The following is a 17,993-nucleotide window of genomic DNA, read 5'->3' as shown; positions in this document are numbered from 1 at the left end:
CTCTCCGTTATAAAAAATTCCGTTGTTATTATTTTGCTATTTTCTTTTTTTAAACGGAATGGAATTCACTGGAAAATTTTAATTATGAACTGTTTACCTTGTGCATAGATTTTTCGGCAAAGGATCTTTTTCTCCAATTAGTATTATCTTCGAAACTACATCTACTTTTTTTTCATTTTTGAACTTTTTGATTGAATGATGGCGATTAATGAATATTAATGCCATTTTGGCTATTATCCTATTTTTATGTTGAATCTCAAGTCACAGTAGAGGAATTATGGTGAATTACTAATTCTTGGTACTATACACATTTTTAGATTAGTGGAAGCTCAAGCTTTTCTGATATCATGAATTTGCGTGAACCCGTAGATTATATATTTAATTTTATGCGCCGGCATTGCCCTGTGTCAGTGTCGTATCTGCAAGGTGGCATTCAACCTGAGCCTCAAAATTCAGCATAGTCTTTTTGTTTCCGTTTATTTCATTTCAAACTCATTTATGCTTGTCAGAAATGATGGGGCATTGTGTGGTTCCGTGTACATGCAGCCTTTTCTTGTACTTTAATCATTAGCATTATACAGCTATTTAGAATAGTACATTTACCGTTAGACAAAAACATGAAATTTATACTGGTTGCAAATACAAAATTTTTGGAATCAAAGGCCTGGTTACATTATATATTAACACGTACAAGTTAAACTCAGAATGTATGAACACGAGAATGAACGCCAAAATGCACCATATGTCCACCCAGCTTGTTCGAATGCAGGAACAAAAAATAGCTTATGTTCTAATTTGGTTCATGCAATCGTACATGCTCCGTTGTGGTCCACCAAAATCGTACGTACAAACAGACATTACCTCTGGCACGTCAATGTCCCGTGTAACCAAGCCTTAAATATTGGTGTTGGAGAATTCATACCAGCCAATTCGCCAAAAAATGTCGTTTTTATACAACTAGTGACAATTAATCATATTTAATTTATTATCTTCCGGGGGAAGTTTTCGCGGTCTGAAAAAAAACTGCATGTGCTTCATTCATCAGTCTCAGCACTTACACTTTTTTTCCATTTTTCGCCTCCACGACGGGTCTTTCTTCAGAAGGTTGTGGATAGGTCCAAGCTGTAGAGCACCACCCGCTCTATTCTCCTATTTTCTCGCGAAACCTCATAATCTTCGCCGTGGGAATCGCTCATTTTGACGTGAGAGCCGTGGAGCCAATTCATTCACGCCGGATTCTTCGGACCCGGCTTCCTTTTTGAGAGCTCACCGGAGCTTGCAGGGAGGATCGCCCGGAGGAGGGCAGGGCGTCGGGCCGGGTGGCCAACCCCTTCCCATCCCCACAATCGACCGCTAAAGCATTCCTTTAACCCCTTCCCTCCCGCCGTGGAGATGTCTCCCGTCGGGCCAGGCAGCTCGAGTGATTCCCGTCACGCCTTTGGCAACGAATAATCGCGCACGGCATTGTTTGCTGGGAGACAAAGGGACTGAGAAAGGTTACGTAGTCGTAGGGTTCCGCTATGCCGCTTGATGAGAGGATTAGGTCTTAAGGGGGGCCGTGGTGCAGAAGTACGAGTAGTGTTGGTGTCTTTGCGCGCTCGTCAATTTCCTCGCGAGTAGAGCTGTTTGTGGTGGTCTGCCTTTGTTGCATGCGTTGGAGGAAATATCAAGGGAGAGAATGGGGTTTAGCTCTTGAAAAAGTGGGGCTCATCAATGAGTATTTTAGATGAAATGCTGTGCCTATCTAATTTTTTTTACTACAGCACCGGCGAGGAATTGTGAGATTTCTTTGACGGAGCTTTCTAATTTGGAGCTCTCAGATTATTTTGTTTAATTTCTTACCCTTAATGTTCTCATATATTTTTTCCTCTAAATTTTTAAAATCTCTAATATTTCATTCCTTCCTATTAGTTTTAAAGTCCTTATATTATTTTACATTTTATATTCACTTATTTTTTCCTTTAAATTCCTAATATGTTGCCCTGTTTATCGGAATTTAGTGAGGTGAAAATTGAGGGATTACCTACTCCCGCGGAGTTACTATATATAAATTTATCTCTTTCTTGCGATCGTCACGGTGATGTGGCTGAAACCATAATCTTTTTTCAACTTAGCGATTATAGGTTAGCAGAAATCCTAGGATTTTCAAATTCAAGTAGAATATTTTCAGGTTGAAGGAATAAGAATGAGTAGGTTTCATTCACACTAGGGAATGGGTTTAGCTTTTGAAAGAGTGGAGTTCATCAATCGGAATTTTAGATGTCAGATATCTAAATTTTTTACTGTAGCACTGGTGGGAAATTCTGTAATTGCTTTTAGGAAGCTTTCTAATTTGGATTTATCCGATTTGTTCGTCTATCATTTTACATTTTGTTATTCTCATATATTTTCTATATGAAATTCCTATGACTTGTACTCTTTATCAGATTTTATATAGGCGAAAATTTAGTTAGCGATTTTGTTGTGTCATGCAGGCTCTATACATTCTGTGTTTAGCTATTATCACAATAAGGTGGGTAAAACTATAAATTAATTCTTTCAACTTTGCCATAATAGGTAAGTAATCTTAGAAATTTTATATTCTGGCGTCATTTTTTGATGTAAAATTAAAAAATGAGTAAGATTCATTAATCAGTCCCATTACTTCTTTGTAAGCACAAACATCTCTACTTAAATTCTTACTCTCCTTCAGTATGATATTTAATTCATCATCCTATCAGAAGGTTTTCTGTCAACATAAAGCAATTTCACTATCATTCCGCAAGCTATTGATTTTCCGATAATATTTTCATATTCATTAAGTCTTTAATTTGAAATTCTACTGGGCCACTTTTATGGTAGTAATACAAGATTTTCCTTTGTCATGCATAGCGTCCTATTTTCATTCGAGTAAAGTTTGCATGAGACCTTAATATATCCTGGTGTTACCGATCTAATGGTAAGGCCCTTCTCATAGGATTTTTCAGAAGACCTACTTTCTTATCAGCCAACTTAGTACTTATGTGTTGCTATGTCCGTCAATCCAAATGATCCTTTCCATTCTTCATCAACATTTTTAACATAATGTCATTTTTATAATTACATTGCTCATTGGGAAACAAATTTGTTTAACAATATAGGTAGTTTATATTTTGCCTTTAAGTTATGCAGCACGGTTAGAGTCTAAAAATTGTGAATTATTTTGTCGTGCGTCATGAAGTAAATACGTATGTAGAAATGATAAATCCTAAATATAAAGTATCTCTCTGTTGGTAGGAAAGAAGTATCTTTTTCTGTGAATCCACCGATCGTTACATTGTATTTATTCATCTAAGGTTGAATGGTATAGGTAAATATTTTCCGCATGTCCTCATTATTCTTACATGTGTGCACAACATGTAGAACCTTAGATGAATAAAACAATGTAACGATCAGTGGATTCACAGAAAAAGATACTTCTTTCCTACCAACAGAGAGATACTTTATATTTAGGATTTATCATTTCTACATTAAGATTGTGTGAGAAAAAATAATTTGACGTAATTATGAGTGATCAAAAGTGTGAGCTTGGAAGTTTGGAGCGCTAAGTTTACAGCCTTATACAAATGCATGATTAGCTGAGGATGAAAATTATTTGATCTCATAAAAGCCTCGGAATTGATTAGTTTTTCCTCGCGACCAAGGGACTATTGATGCAGAATTTGCGCAATCTTACTATCCATACGAAGGCACTTAAAGTGATTGGGCACTCTCAGGTATTGGGGACCCTAGGTTGCAGGTGGAGCACGCTTAGGGAAATTCCCGGAGGGGCCCCTGGCGCTGCCAAGGCCCGCAGCTGCGCCACTGGCATTGCGCGCAGTCAGAATGCCATTTCATTCGGCAACACTTTATGGACTGCGGAGATGGAATTTTTATGAGACTATCGATTACTCCCGTGGAATTAAAATCCACATTTTCTCACCGTGATCTAACTTGGTAGTCGTTCTGATGTTAACTTCGCGCTGGGAATCTATCGATATGCAATTCCCAAAAAAGAGGTGTTTTTATTTTCTGGTAACATTTATTGCTAAACCTTCTATAGTAAGTCATCATTCGTAAATGAGTCATAAATGAATTTGCTGGTAAAGAATCTAGGCCCGTAAAAGTCATTCCCTAAGCTAAAATTTTAACATGTCATCTAATATTTCTTTACGACTTTTTGCCAAGATATCTCAAGGGAAGGACGTTAATTATTTTCTTTTGACCACATAGTTCACGTGAATTTCTCATGTCAATCTGTTTAAAGTAAATCTGATTGTGAGACGCTAATAAGACTGCAAGATTGTTTTACGCTTATGGTGCACTTCAAAGTCTTCCAATTAAAAACATTATGTATTGCTTTAGTGACAAGGAATTTGGTATGCAAGCTAGCCAATGTACGCAAAGATGTTATTCTTACGTTGCACAGATATTTAAGAGATCGTAAAACAGTTATATCCACCTGGTTATCAATGATGTTGAATGCAGAAATATAATTGAAGGCGCGTGCGTTTAGAAGAATTTGGCTCATATTTTATCCGTGTTTTTTTAGCTTTTGGCAAAAAAATGTTGCAAGTAACTCTCTTAAAGTCGCTGCTCTTCTAAGCACAAAATTTAGGTCAAAACTCACGCAGAGCTCTACCTGTTGATTTTGAGCCTTCGTCCACTTAAAGCGTCTCGAAACAACTTTGCTATAGAAATCATAGATTAACTCTTGTTTTGATGGAAAAACGTTTATCGCTGATTGAGTGTCACTTCGAAAATTGGCATCACTCGAACTCAATTAAAACTCGAGATCGAGCCCAGGCGTAATATTAAAACTGAAGCTTGTTTAGTCGATAGCAAGAGAATAGATTAATTTAGAAATGGTATAAGTTTAATTTTTGGTGAATAACACATAGGATTCTCGTGTGATCGCTGTGATGATAGATTTATTTTTTAAATGAGTAATTTGATTGCATGAACTAAGAACAAGTTTCAATAGGTATTTACTGAGAAGGAAGAATCGAAATGTTATTGCTTGATTTTTAGTTTAAAATTTTTTATAATTAATGTATTCTTGTGTGGAGTATGTTGGCCAAGTTGAACATAAAAATTACTCAGTAGTTGCAGAAGGAATAAAAGTCCGTGGACAATATTTTTAAATTTTCTCCATTTGTCAAAGTAGAGGGAATCTAATGAGTTTCTGAAAAGTGACGGAAGGCGTAACTCCTATTTAATGTCACACGTCAAAGATGATTTGCTTTTAATTCGAGCTTGGTTCCTTGGGGTCACGCCAGATGGTGCTGTGAGCGCACATCGCGCTGTCGCGCTTGTGAGATTTTAATTTGATCGCTGGCGTAGAGATGCAGGTGTGTCGTGGAGCTGTCATCGCCGCACAAGCCTTCATAATTGCTTAAGGATCGTATTAGTGTTTTCATTGATTTTGTGTGACTCTAGATGTACAGTGTGTGAAAACGTAGACGTCACTTGTAGTTTCCTCGAACTGAGTTTCGTGGAATAAATGATGCCAATCAGCTAAAATGATAGGCTCATCTAATCATTCATGTTATACAACCACACTAATATTTAAACAGAGTGGTAGATTACTTGGACACAAATGATGCCGAAAAATATTTTTGCGATGGCCCATTTAGGGTCGTTGCGTTGATGCCTAAATTTTCACAGTTGTTTATGCGTAATTTAAGATCGTTTTACAAATATTTATGCCCCAATGTTATTTGAGCATAAATGAAACATCAACCATATAGCTCAGAATGAGAAATAAAGAAGCAGCCATTGCGATTAGTCCCATTTGAAAATTTTCCATGCAACAGTTGGAAAATGGAAGTCAGCTACATCGTTGTCAAATTTTTTCTTGGACGCTTAACACCGTCTCAATCGGTCGAATTTGTCTTTTTTGGATGTGAATTATTCCTTTAAAATTTACTCGATCATTTTAAATTATCGGAGTACATTAATTAGGTCTTTTTCAGCATAGTTATAACTCTCTCAAATATGAGAAACATTGAATATAGCGAAATACCAATCACAGGCTGCTAATCAGGACTTACCTTTTGTACTTCGTTAAATAAAACTGTCATGTTTTAACCGAATCGGCAGAAAAGAGTATTTGAGCGGGAAGTAGACGCTATATTCTCAGTTAGGAGGATTTTTTTCAATCTTAAAGGGATTGCCTCTTCACTCATATCTCAGTTGGGATTTCATGAAGCACGTTACTCTGGCTAGGGTTTGAAAGTAAACAGCAAGCTCATTTTTGCCTCCGGCAATTCCCTCCATTGCGATGGGGATGAAATAAAGACTCAACAACCCTCCTGGACTTGAGCGAGGGGAGATGTCATGAAAATTGTAAGACGCAGTGAAAGCTTCCGCGTCTGAGCGGGAGGAAGACTGGTGTGGCCTTAAGGAGTTGCATTGTTGTAGTGAGTGTGCGATAGTGGACGGGTTGATTTGAAAAGGGAAAGCTTTGACAACTGGGGATGTGATTAATGAATGACAACAGACAGACATGGCCCTGAGATATGGATTAATGCCAAAGGAGGCTCTTGGGAATTCGCACGTGTAGCATGTATAAAAAGATGAGAATTAATGAAATCAGAAGACCCAGTGGGAGCGTTGCACGGTGGGCGAAATTCAAAAAAGCTAGGTGGCATTTTATGTTAGGCTAGGACGAAGTTGGCGAAAAAAAACCAAGAACTTCCGATTTATTCATTTTAGCATACGCTCTCTCTGGTAATGCACCATGCAGAGTATAAAATGTACCATGATATCTAGGAAGACGACACATGTAGATCCATTTCAGAGCTTGCTGCTCACTTCTGACCCCTTGATATATTCTCTTTCCTTTTTCAGCAGCATTTCGGAAAATTTAAACTCGGAAGTAAAATAATTTGAATGTCTGCGAGAATGAGCTAAGTGAGAACGAGAGCGTTACTTGTACATAGAGGATAAGTAAGCACTTTTTGACGAAGGTTTTATTCATGTTATGAATTACATCATTATAAATAACCAGCTTAAATTTATATAATGAATTTCTATGGTCTCAAAATCTATATTCAAGTTCATCCTAATCGCAGTAGCCAAAATAAATTACAGTAATATCACACGTTATTTTAAAAAAATTGGCGATTAATAATTCGCACCGATTTTTCAAGGAATAGTTTGCATAGTTCACTGAGTCTTCATGTTTCATTGTACGAGCTACATCAACTATCTTAGATTCAGAGAGAATATCATTCCAGAGAAAACTACGTTTTAAAGTCCGATACAAAAGGTAAAATGAAAGATATGTATTATTAAACACATAGTTAGAGGCTATTTTTCCTCTGAAGTTCATCAGTGAAATACATCCACTTAGTCCTCTCATAAATTCCTTAAAGAGGAACAGTTTTGACTGTGAGGCCGTCTATGGTGAAAGCTATTGAGCTATATGCCTAAGGTTTTCTTATCATATACTTTGTTTAACATCAACCGACATAGGAAGGACATCTACGGTGGACTCGAGTGGCTAAAAGACAGCAGTCAAGGGAAATTGTGGAGAATTTTCAAGCTGAATATGCAAATTGAAGTCTACAGAGTTGCTTCTGGAAAGAGTGAGAGAGTGATTCATGAATAGGGAACATTATCAAACCTAATGAAGTAAAATTTCGTGGAAACTTTGTGCAGCGAGGGAAATCATTAGCTCCATCATCAAGAAATCTGAGTTTGGAGCAAATTATCCATGAGAATAAGCCTTATTAACGTTGAATACTAATAATGATAACTTTTCCTCAAAAGGTAACCGTTGGTCATATTTCCTTTGTACAGCTTATGATAGTCTTATTGCCATGTTATTACCACCATGAATTTATTATTGATAAAATTTGTTACGGAAATAAGGGTCTGAACGGAAAAATTGTATAAATATATGTATAGATAAACTAAAACAGTGATAGCTTTAGTACCATAGGTACATTGCATTTTCTTCAGTATGTTTTTTTGCGGAGTAGATGAAGTTATGATTAATAACTGTATTTTGAGCTTTATTAAACATGACTTTCTTATTTGTAATTTATTTATGGAAAGTTATTCTATTTTCCACACTTTTGTGAGCTTCTTTTTCTATTTTATAATTACATATGTGTAGCCCACAGTCATCGCCCAGTTCCGTCCTATTGATTCATACTAATAATTAAAAATAATATCTTGTTAACACGTTCGAATAACCAGCTATTCCGCTCCTTTATTGAGTTCTGCTTCACCGAAGTAATGTATGAATATGAATGTACGCTTTAGATTCGCTTGGAAGTAGATCCATCTGCGTTCACTACAGTCATGCTTCCTCAATAAAATCAACATTTAATTTAGAAATAGTTAACCTTCTCTTTTTTTGGTGTGCGCACAAACGGACACCCAATTACTTATGATGTGAAGGGTGGTAAAAGCTGATCCCATGCGTGGCCTATGGAACACATTTTTTCCATTATTTGTAGTTACATATGTATGCCATCATCATACCTGCTATGTTCCTTTGCCTAAAAATTATGCTATGTGACCATTTGATTCGATTTGATTTGATTTATTTCTTTTACCTGGCCCAGATGAGGCCACAATCCGTCCCCATCTTCCTCTGGACCAGGGCTCTCTTCACAAGGTAATAGATACGGAAATGAAGGTATATAGCCATCAGTAAAAAAATTAATATGATGATAGATAATTTATATTATTATGTTGCTAGGCCACATTGTATTATTTTTCCAGCTGTCGGATCACCTTCGTCGTTGACCATTCGCGTCTCTAGTCATCCAATAGGGCATTAAATGAGCGGGCAAAGGTGCATACGAATGATCCCGCCATACGCGAGGACCTATGGATTGGGACCAGAAATTTGTTTCCTCCATGTCGCGTGCTCCACGTGTGGATATCGCTGAGCAGAGCCCTGCTGTTGTGGAGGAAGGATGGAACACGGTACTTCCAAATTTTCCACCCGGTTTGCAGCGCTGCGAGTGTTCGACACTTCTTGATTTTCAGGATATGATATCCAAGTGTCCAACTTCCATGGCTAAGCAACGCCAGGTGGCCTGCTATTATTTAGAAATTAAGAAGTATTGTTAAAACAAGGAATTAGAAAAATTAAATAATTTTAAAAATAAACTTTTCAATTTTTTCCGGCCCCTAAAATCTGCCGCCAGGGGCACGTGCCCCCTTTGCCCCGCCCAAGTTACGGCCCCCTGTTGGGAATGAAGGATTTTTGATCATTTTCTCGCTCACAATATGCATTTATGTTCATCGATGGCTCATGTTCTCATCTCTCTCTTTTCAGGCTGCGAGTGCCTACTGTTTTCAGGCTCACGCGGAAAGGATCGAGGCGTGTTCACCAGCCCCGACTACCCAAATCCTTACGAAGAAGGAATCGACTGCATTTTGTACACATTCGTCGCCAGGCGAGATCAAATCGTTCAGCTGACGTTCAGGGATTTCGACGTGCAGAAGTCACATCTTGAGTAAGTACTCCAAATTCTTATGCATTGATTCCCACACTTTGTGCAGGTCTTAGCTCATTTGAAAGCAATTTTCGAGTAATCATTAAATGGGATTTGATTTTGCTTAAAAATTACCATCAATTTATTTTGGCTACTATTGCTTGGCTTCTGGTGTATTGTCCGTTACAGGTTTGCTCTAGAGGGGTTGCGCTTAACACTAATAGGGTTGATTTCGATCGTTTGTCATTCCGAGGTTTCATTCCAAATGGTTGGCTATGCGATCGCAATGTGTTGTGATTGAGGTTCTTTGTTTCTAATCCCTCGTAGTGAATCAGCGGAGCAATTTTTTAAAACTAGTAATTCCAATCGCGTGTCTAACCACTCGTAATGGAAACCGATCAGAGAAATGTACCTGCCAGATTTAATCACACCACGTTATGCTCCCTTTTCGTAATTACTTACGGTTTATCTTTTTCTTTTTTCATCAAGGTCAATTATCAGTAGCTACTGAATAGGCCCTCTCTTCGGTAGTGCTCCTATCCCATTCACATTGATATGTTCCGAAGTACAGTAACCTGCAAATTATTCTTATATACGTCGAAAGTCTGATAACCATCTTGTTAGGAATATTTATCGATTTTCATTTTTTGCATTGGCATTAGAACCGCCGTAATTGTTGCTACCACGTGGACCATCATTTTTTATTTTGAATCCTACAGTCGCAAATTCTGGATTAATTATTTTCTGGGCTTATAAAACATAGTTTGTGGCTATTGAACGTCAAAAGTAAAATAAAATATGCCTGAGAAAATTTCCTTGACCAAAACATCTTGCATATTTTTTTACGTTTAGTTGGTAACTGTGAGATGAATTTCTCTCAGATAATCACTGTGAAATTCGAACAGGAAATAATATTTAGCTCATGCTCTTTTAGGTGCATAGTGGTATCAATCTTTTCACCTCTTCTCATTTTAATTTTTGGTTTAATGCACAACATATTTACATTTCCAATTCTATTCAGAGCAGTCTTACTGTTATAATTTAGAAAATTTACCTTGCGTTCTTTTTGTCATCCTGAACCACATTGTAATCATTAACCACAACGTCCGTTTTTTATGTTGTAGCATAAGAATATAAGACGTAGGTATTTTCTTCTTTGGGCAAAAGAAAAAAACTTCATCTTAAATTTAAAGTGAGACTTACCTTGACACTGCGTTTTCTCCCAGATCAATTTGCTTTCTTTCTCAGATTTCACTTGCTTCTCCATTGATTAGGCTTATATGGAGCAAATTAATAGTAAATCATTCCACGTGACCTTCGTCATGCGCAACTCCTCATTTTGCTAATGTGCATAGGTATTTATTTTGATTTTCTATGAAACCTTAACTACTCAGTGGTTAGGATTGTGTGAAGAGCCCTAGTTTTACATTAAGAATTCATTTCTATGCTCTGATAAAGAACCTTCCTGGTCCATTATCAAGGGGGTACAGTTATGGTTTAATAAAAGAAACCTGTCCCTTACCCTCTTGATAATTTATTTTTCCCGTGATAAATATGCCAGAGGTCATAATTTTAACAATTTCTGTTGCACCTGAAATGGCAAAACAAAGAGCTACATACTCTGGATATTATAAAAACAGTTGGCGGATGTAGGTAAATCAGAATTTTTTTCCTGGGCCGTGAAAATCTTAAATTGAATTATTTTTAGTCACAAGCAATGAAAATGCAAAACGAACCAACCTGTTAACTTTAACTGTGCAGTTTTGGCGGCGAAAAAACTCTTACCCAGTCTTTTCAGACCCAGTGGTGGTTCTTGTGTCAAGAGAGTACTTAAAAACTAGTGTTGATGAGATGGTAGCAACGCTCAGGGTACCTTTCTTTTTGGTAGTTGAATTTCGTATTCCGCTTCCAGCGTTCCACGTTCATCACATATATTTTACGTAATGGATGGTTAGATATACTTAACCTGAATGAGGAAGCATTTCATGTTAGATTTGTGATTTTTGTCAAAAGATATTACGTTAATCTTTGCCATCATTACGTTCTATACTAGAGTTAACTCTATGATAGATGACGGTGGTCTAAAGCATATACTGCGAAGTACCGTAGTACAAAAGCATTGCGAAGTACCCTGGTCAAAAGATATTTAGAAAATTGAATTAAGAATTGATTTTATCTATCCAGAACCATGCGATAAGTTACTTGCGTAAACATCTTTAAAAAATAGCATAGATTTCTACTTGTATATGACTATTTTATAATCATAGTTATTTTAGTTTAGTACTGTGATAGGACTTTTTATTTCCTCAAATTCAGTCTGTAGCAAAGCCTGTCTCACCTTTAAAGTCTTATTGAACTACATGCATATGAAACAAAGACAATTTTCGAATGGTAATGTCTGATCTTGGCTGTGTGATAGTTTACCTTTGCTTGTACTGGGTATGTAAGTGTATTAAGTACTCTTCTTCATAATATTGGCTTGCTCTAAATTATTCGGTAATTTCAGGTACAGGAGGGAATTATAAAGCAATTCTCGCAATCTTTAAATTACATCCCCTCGTATTCATAGCTGTTAATAGGCGGATACGTTGTTTAATGGAAGGAAAGTTCATGCGGACCAATTAGTTATAGTATTTTGCGTCTGATATCGGCATTTTCAAGTTTTACAATACTCAGAGCAGTCGTGAAAGCTTAGATGAATTTCTTAGAGCGCCTGTTAATGGTATAATGCATTCAACTTATGAGGAAAAGACTTGTGTTGTGAGTGATGCAAATATACGAATGTATGGATAGGCGCACGTCTTCGGTATATTTTTCCATACAGCTGCTACATGATCTCTGTATTCATTGAGCTTATCTTATTAATACCTTGAATAAATAACTGGAACATGAATAAGCGAACTTAGCAGGCATTACAAAGAGTAATACATCTGGCGATAGCAATGCGTACCCCAGTCTTCTGTTTCTTGTAAGTAATATTGAGATAATGGACTTCGTTAACTCTTCCGCGTTTCCGTGGGATTGTAGAAATAGTTTGGCCCTACGGATACCATTATTCCTTATATTATCCCATAGTTATTTGAAATATGCAGCATCCCTCCTCATTTGATGATTCTTGCTTCCGCTCCATAGTGACTCCAAATATCTGCTCAGGGCTCTTCAAAAACATTTTCTGTGGAAACAAAACTCTGGACCACAGTGGTGTTTACATTTCGCTAGGGTTTCATGCAAGTGCCATTCTCCAGCTAAGATAACGTTTACTCGGCGAGTGTAGATAGTCAGTTGTGTTTATAATCGATTTTCTAACTCAATTACGGCGTAACTTAACGACTTGACAACCCGTCGATGTGAAACTAGTTTCATGGTATTGCATTACTCATTTTATGCACAGTTTTATAAAGAGTCCGATCTTTTGAATATTCATTCGATAACACTTCTGTTTCTGATGATTTACCATTGGTGAAATTTGGAAAAAATTATTAGGATCTTGAGCTGCCTGGCAGCCTTAGTTATTGCGTATAAAGACATGTTTTTATTAATATTAATTATTAGTGTTAATTATTCATATTTTCCAGAAATGCCAAGCAAATTTTTGTGTCGATATCGTGGAAGAGGAATAGGTTAATACGAATTTATTTGTATATAAACCAGCAAAAACGGCCATGAAAGCTGTCATGGAAATAAACGTCATTCACACGTGCATAATTTTCACCGTTAAATATTTTTTATCAACCCTTTCAGTTTATGGCAGTTAAATTTACCTAAAATTGTGTGTATATATTCTGTGAATGATGGCCAGTTTATGATAGATATCGGTAGATTGTGATATATCTATTATTATACCGTTCCACATTATGGTCTTATGAGAAATACTCAAGTACTTTTTGCATGGATTGTTACCGTTTTGATAAAATTTTATGTACTGTAAATTGTTCCAATTACATGTATCATACATTAAGTTGGAGAATCAAAATTGGAGGTATTCTTTAGGTGAGAAGTTTTTCCAGCGCAGAACAGTTTTTGCTGTTTTGTGTGATTTTGCGTTTCTCTGTGAAGGTTCAGTGCTAACTAGCTCTCAATTACGACGAGCTTTTCTCGTTGCGAGCGTACACAAAGTTCGATTTGACACTCTAGAATTAAGCGTCAAGCTTATAATTCGTTAAATTTAACTTGTGCGAGTGAAATAAGCTTAATTCTGCATAGACTCCGTTAAAATTAATCGTCATTAGCATTCTTCCACAGGTTTCGTTGGACATCAACATTTATCTTCTAAATTTCATCATTCTCATGACGATTTATAAAATTATAACGGTATCCGAATTCTTTAATTGTCACCTTTTTGCACAATTTTCTCAGGTTGAAATTACGTAAACGCTGTTCAGCTTAAGTAACTTGTCTCCAAAATGAGCGGTCATGGAAAATATCTGCCCTATTTTTGTTATGATTGCACCGACTTGGAGAAATTCTTTCGAATTTTCCTTTACACTTGGGAAAAATGGGTGATACTAGCCCAGTCTACCGCTTTAGAACTTTTGTCAAACTTACCCGTTGGAGTTACAAACCTCTCAGGAGAGAAATCGCTTTTGATCAGCGACCGTGGTCGAAAAACAGGCAGGGATTATATTCGTGTGCTGAATACTTCGGAGCGCAATCCTTTACCTCTTCCAATTTTCCCTCCGCGGGAGAATCCTTCACCATTGAATTGTGCTTGCCAGCAATTAATCACCGCTCGCTCAAGCTCTTGCGAGCGATAAGTGCGTCTAGCATCGAGTGAACGGCTGGCGGGCGCAAAAAGGGGAGTGAGCAAGCAGCCGTCGTGTCACGACGTTATCCTACTCATTCCAGCGCTGTAATTTGAAAAAAAAGAGAATGGTTTGATCCCGGGCTCAGGGTTTGAGGAAATTATGGTTAAAAATGTAACTTTGTCGTTCCCACAGAGATGATTCATTTCTTGGAGGTAAATAACGGCCGACGTAATGGCTATATCTCTTACGATTGTACTATTGTTCTGCATTCTACTTCTTTGAATACATAGAGATTCGTGTGCGAATTAAGCTTGTACGTTACGATTGCTAGCCTTTCATTTAGATGCGAAGGTATTTACTTGCACGGTTCAGAAAATACGTTTAATGAGTTTAAGGAACGAGGTCTCAGTGTATGTCGCAGCAAAATTCTGGTTTCTCATTTTATCATAAAAATTTTGGTCATTTGTTTGTATACCATTGCTGTTGCTTTTACCAAAGTACTCGGTGATCTTTTTTTAATTTACTAGTTCAATTTGTTTCAATATCTTACAACAGTTTTCAAAGCTAGGATTTATGTGGCTGTACCTTCATTATAGATCATATGCTACAGGTAGATTCAATTGAATAAACGTAAAAAAACTGTGCTTCTGCCTATTTGAAAATTCAAAGATGGCTTGATAATATTTTCTGGTACCTATAGTCATAAAAAATATGGTATAACCTTTATAGTTTAGAAGAATATCTTCTATGAAGTAATTAAATTTTGAGCGAAATTTCTGAATATGTTGATGGTTAAGGATCGCGTGGTCGAGTGGGAACCTGCCTCATTTCTCTCCTACGAACGACTCTAGACAACCTTTTAACTCGGTCACGGCTGTCCACGCGCCACAGGGGTCCCAATCCGCCCCTTGTGCCCCATTTCCTCTCGGCTGCAATGGCGGGCACAAGTCGGAACGGCAGCCAAATCGAATTGTCCCGCTCAAGTGCGTCGAATGTATTAATTGTTCCGTGCATTCCTTGACGTCTTCGTCTGAGGGTCCATTTCCTCCATTAGTGAGGCCGTAATGGCATTATGGGTGAAGTGCAGTCGGGATGCTGTTACGGTACTAGTGGGACTTATGCTGGAGTCCGGGTGTCAGGGAATGGTTGGAGCAGAGGGTCGACCTTTCCCCAGGGAAAACGGGACCTCGGCAAATGAATTCCGCTCGGCTCGGTGCACTTCAAGGAGATGGCTGGATCCAGGTACTAGTTGATCTAACGGCCAGCAGTTGGCTTAGCGCTCAAGCAGACGGGACCAAGCGCAAAGAGGCGTGTTCTATCCCTCTTCATTACAGATGTAGGGAGGCGTTCGAATCCTGCGCGTACGATTTGACATGGCTGTCATGCGACTATCGTCAAATGTTTTTAAGGAGTTAATAGGTACCATATTGTAAGATAAGTCAACGCGTGTAGGTTGCTTATGTTATAAATGGTCATTTTACTACTGAACTTGTGTACCCTGCAAAAAATAAGCTTGAGCAAATGATTTTGCCGATAATAAATAGCGAATTACGCCTCACTCTACCAATTTACTTTTCAAGTTTTCTCCGATATCGTGATACATTAAATCCTGCAACCAATATGATCATGTATTACATAATCCTTTAACAAATTCTACGATATTAGTTGAAAATATAAAAACTACGCGTATAATTATAGCTATTGCCATAATTAGTAATAATTTTAATAATTAAAATATTAACCACATCATTTAGCAACTTAATTGGGAAATTTTTTTTTGCTGCATTGAAAGTATTACCTATCAGTCCATTTTGTCCTTCACCATGTTTAAGTTACCTGTGAAATTTGTTGAAACTGTCACCCGCATCAACCTCAACTTTATTTTCAGTTTGCACTCCTTTCACTGTCCCTGCCTTGTACTTTTTTGTTCCTAACTTTTGTCTTCATAATGACAATCTTGAGCACTTCAGAACGAGTTTTCACCGCCAAAAACGCTGAATGAAACTTTCCCGTACCAAACCTAACTCTAAAGTAAATAACAGCCTAAATGTAATCCTCCTCCGAAAAATATGTATACTTACCGTTGAAATTTGAATATCAAATAAAAGTCTTTTATGCATTGCACCAGATACCTCTCTTATCACATTATTTTTTGCAATATATGTAATCCAAGTCAAGCTTTATCATATAAATTGAGTGTTTTTAAGAGACATTGTATACGCCAAAGCCGACGCATTGGTTTTTTAATTGAATTTTATAATTAGTCTCGTTTCTCGACGTATATTTTTAAAACGATATTGAATGCGGGATTCCGCTAATAGTGGTTGATTTATCGAGAAACGTACGTATTTTTAGTTAAAGATGACTGTGTCAGCATTTTTAGTACGTCGTTGCGGAAAAATTGAGGTTGAAAGTTGCGAGGAAATGGTTAATTTCAATACAGTTCAATATTGGTTCAATTATCCGGAATGGATCCTGTATTCTTCCGTTTCTCCTCGGTCCATTTCAGACTGTCTATTCCCTGTATTCCGTTTTTGACCTTCTTTTCCTTGTTTTGACCTTCTAATACATTATCTTAAACCTCCTTCAAGCATTCCCAATTCCAGTCTCCTTATCTCCCGGCGCTTTGACCAACGCGTAAGGCACGGACGTACCTGCTGTGGGGGACGATAAACGAATCCTATCAAGTCTCCGGGGCCTTCTACTTCTCGGCGCAGCCGGTCTCGCACCCGCTCCCGCTCACCGGTGAATCTCTCGCCAACACTCATTCCATCTTCTTCTCCTCTAAATCAGCCACCACCTTCGGAGATCCATTCCATTCCTTCACCGGAGAAGCACCAGCCAGCATGGGTTGGCCCACTGATGCAAGCCATAGCTAATATCGGCAAGCATCCCTCGCCGCCGATACCTTCCAGACAGCCTCCATTGACACAGATGGGATTCCAGCCCCTGGTGTCTCAGCCGCATACCACGCAGCCCCGGAGCTGCCCTGCCGCATCCGTGGCCGTCTCCGCGGATAGATGTTTTATAGATCTCCGCCTTGATCGTTTCTCTGACTTCCTGGAGACCGCTCCTGAGTCGGAATGCCCGGAACTCTTCTTTGTTCTAAAAAACTCTATGCCCTCACTCAAACTCATTCGTCGTGACGTACATGAAATCTCTCTTTTACTCTCTTTAGCCGTAAACTGGCACCAGTTACCTGGATCCTCCAAAGGGCTGCTGTACAACCGTCTCGTGAGGAAAATTGTGCACACTTTAAGCAATGAGCAGTACTTATATTGACAATGGAGGAGCATAGAATAACATCTGATGGTCAATATGGTATGCCTGGGTTGGAAATGGGATGCGATATATGGTTATCACGAATATATCCCGTATTTGTCACATTTTTCTCTCGCCTTCTGCTTCCTGCGATATGTATCCCTAATACAATCAATTATTCAAGCGAAAATCATGACATCGTACTGGATCCGAGTCATTCGTGCCACTGCATTTAGGAGTTGGCATTGGTGGATGAGAGTCACTCTCTGGGTTTTCATACGGAAGAAATTATTTTAGCGTGCTAATGCGATGTTTCAGAAATATACTCGTTTTCTCTTTCGTCGGCACCAAGCGGTTTTGTGAGAAATTGGAAAAGTTAGTTAAGTATTACATTCCTCTCTTCAGCCCCATAGTCTTCGGTGCTCAAATTTATTGATCGGTGGATCATAGTCACCAATAACCCTCTGATTTGTAATGGAAGGTGATGAGAAGTGGCTAGAAGATATGTATGGTTTTTGTTATTGTTTGC

General features: G+C 37.9%; 1 protein-coding gene across 1 annotated transcript in view; it reads left to right on the top strand.

Annotated features, from left to right (window-relative positions):
• LOC124170947 (suppressor of lurcher protein 1) overlaps positions 1-17,993 on the top strand; it is a 1,281,814-nt gene that overhangs the window by 107,858 nt on the left and 1,155,963 nt on the right. Inside the window, exon 4 of the mRNA XM_046550025.1 lies at positions 9,299-9,479. Coding sequence (XP_046405981.1) covers positions 9,299-9,479 — 181 coding nt within the window. The remainder of the gene's footprint in view (positions 1-9,298; positions 9,480-17,993) is intronic.

This window comes from Ischnura elegans, chromosome X (genome assembly GCF_921293095.1).
Source record: "Ischnura elegans chromosome X, ioIscEleg1.1, whole genome shotgun sequence".
Lineage (NCBI taxonomy): Eukaryota > Metazoa > Arthropoda > Insecta > Odonata > Coenagrionidae > Ischnura > Ischnura elegans.
This window is presented reverse-complemented; position numbering and strand designations above follow the sequence as displayed.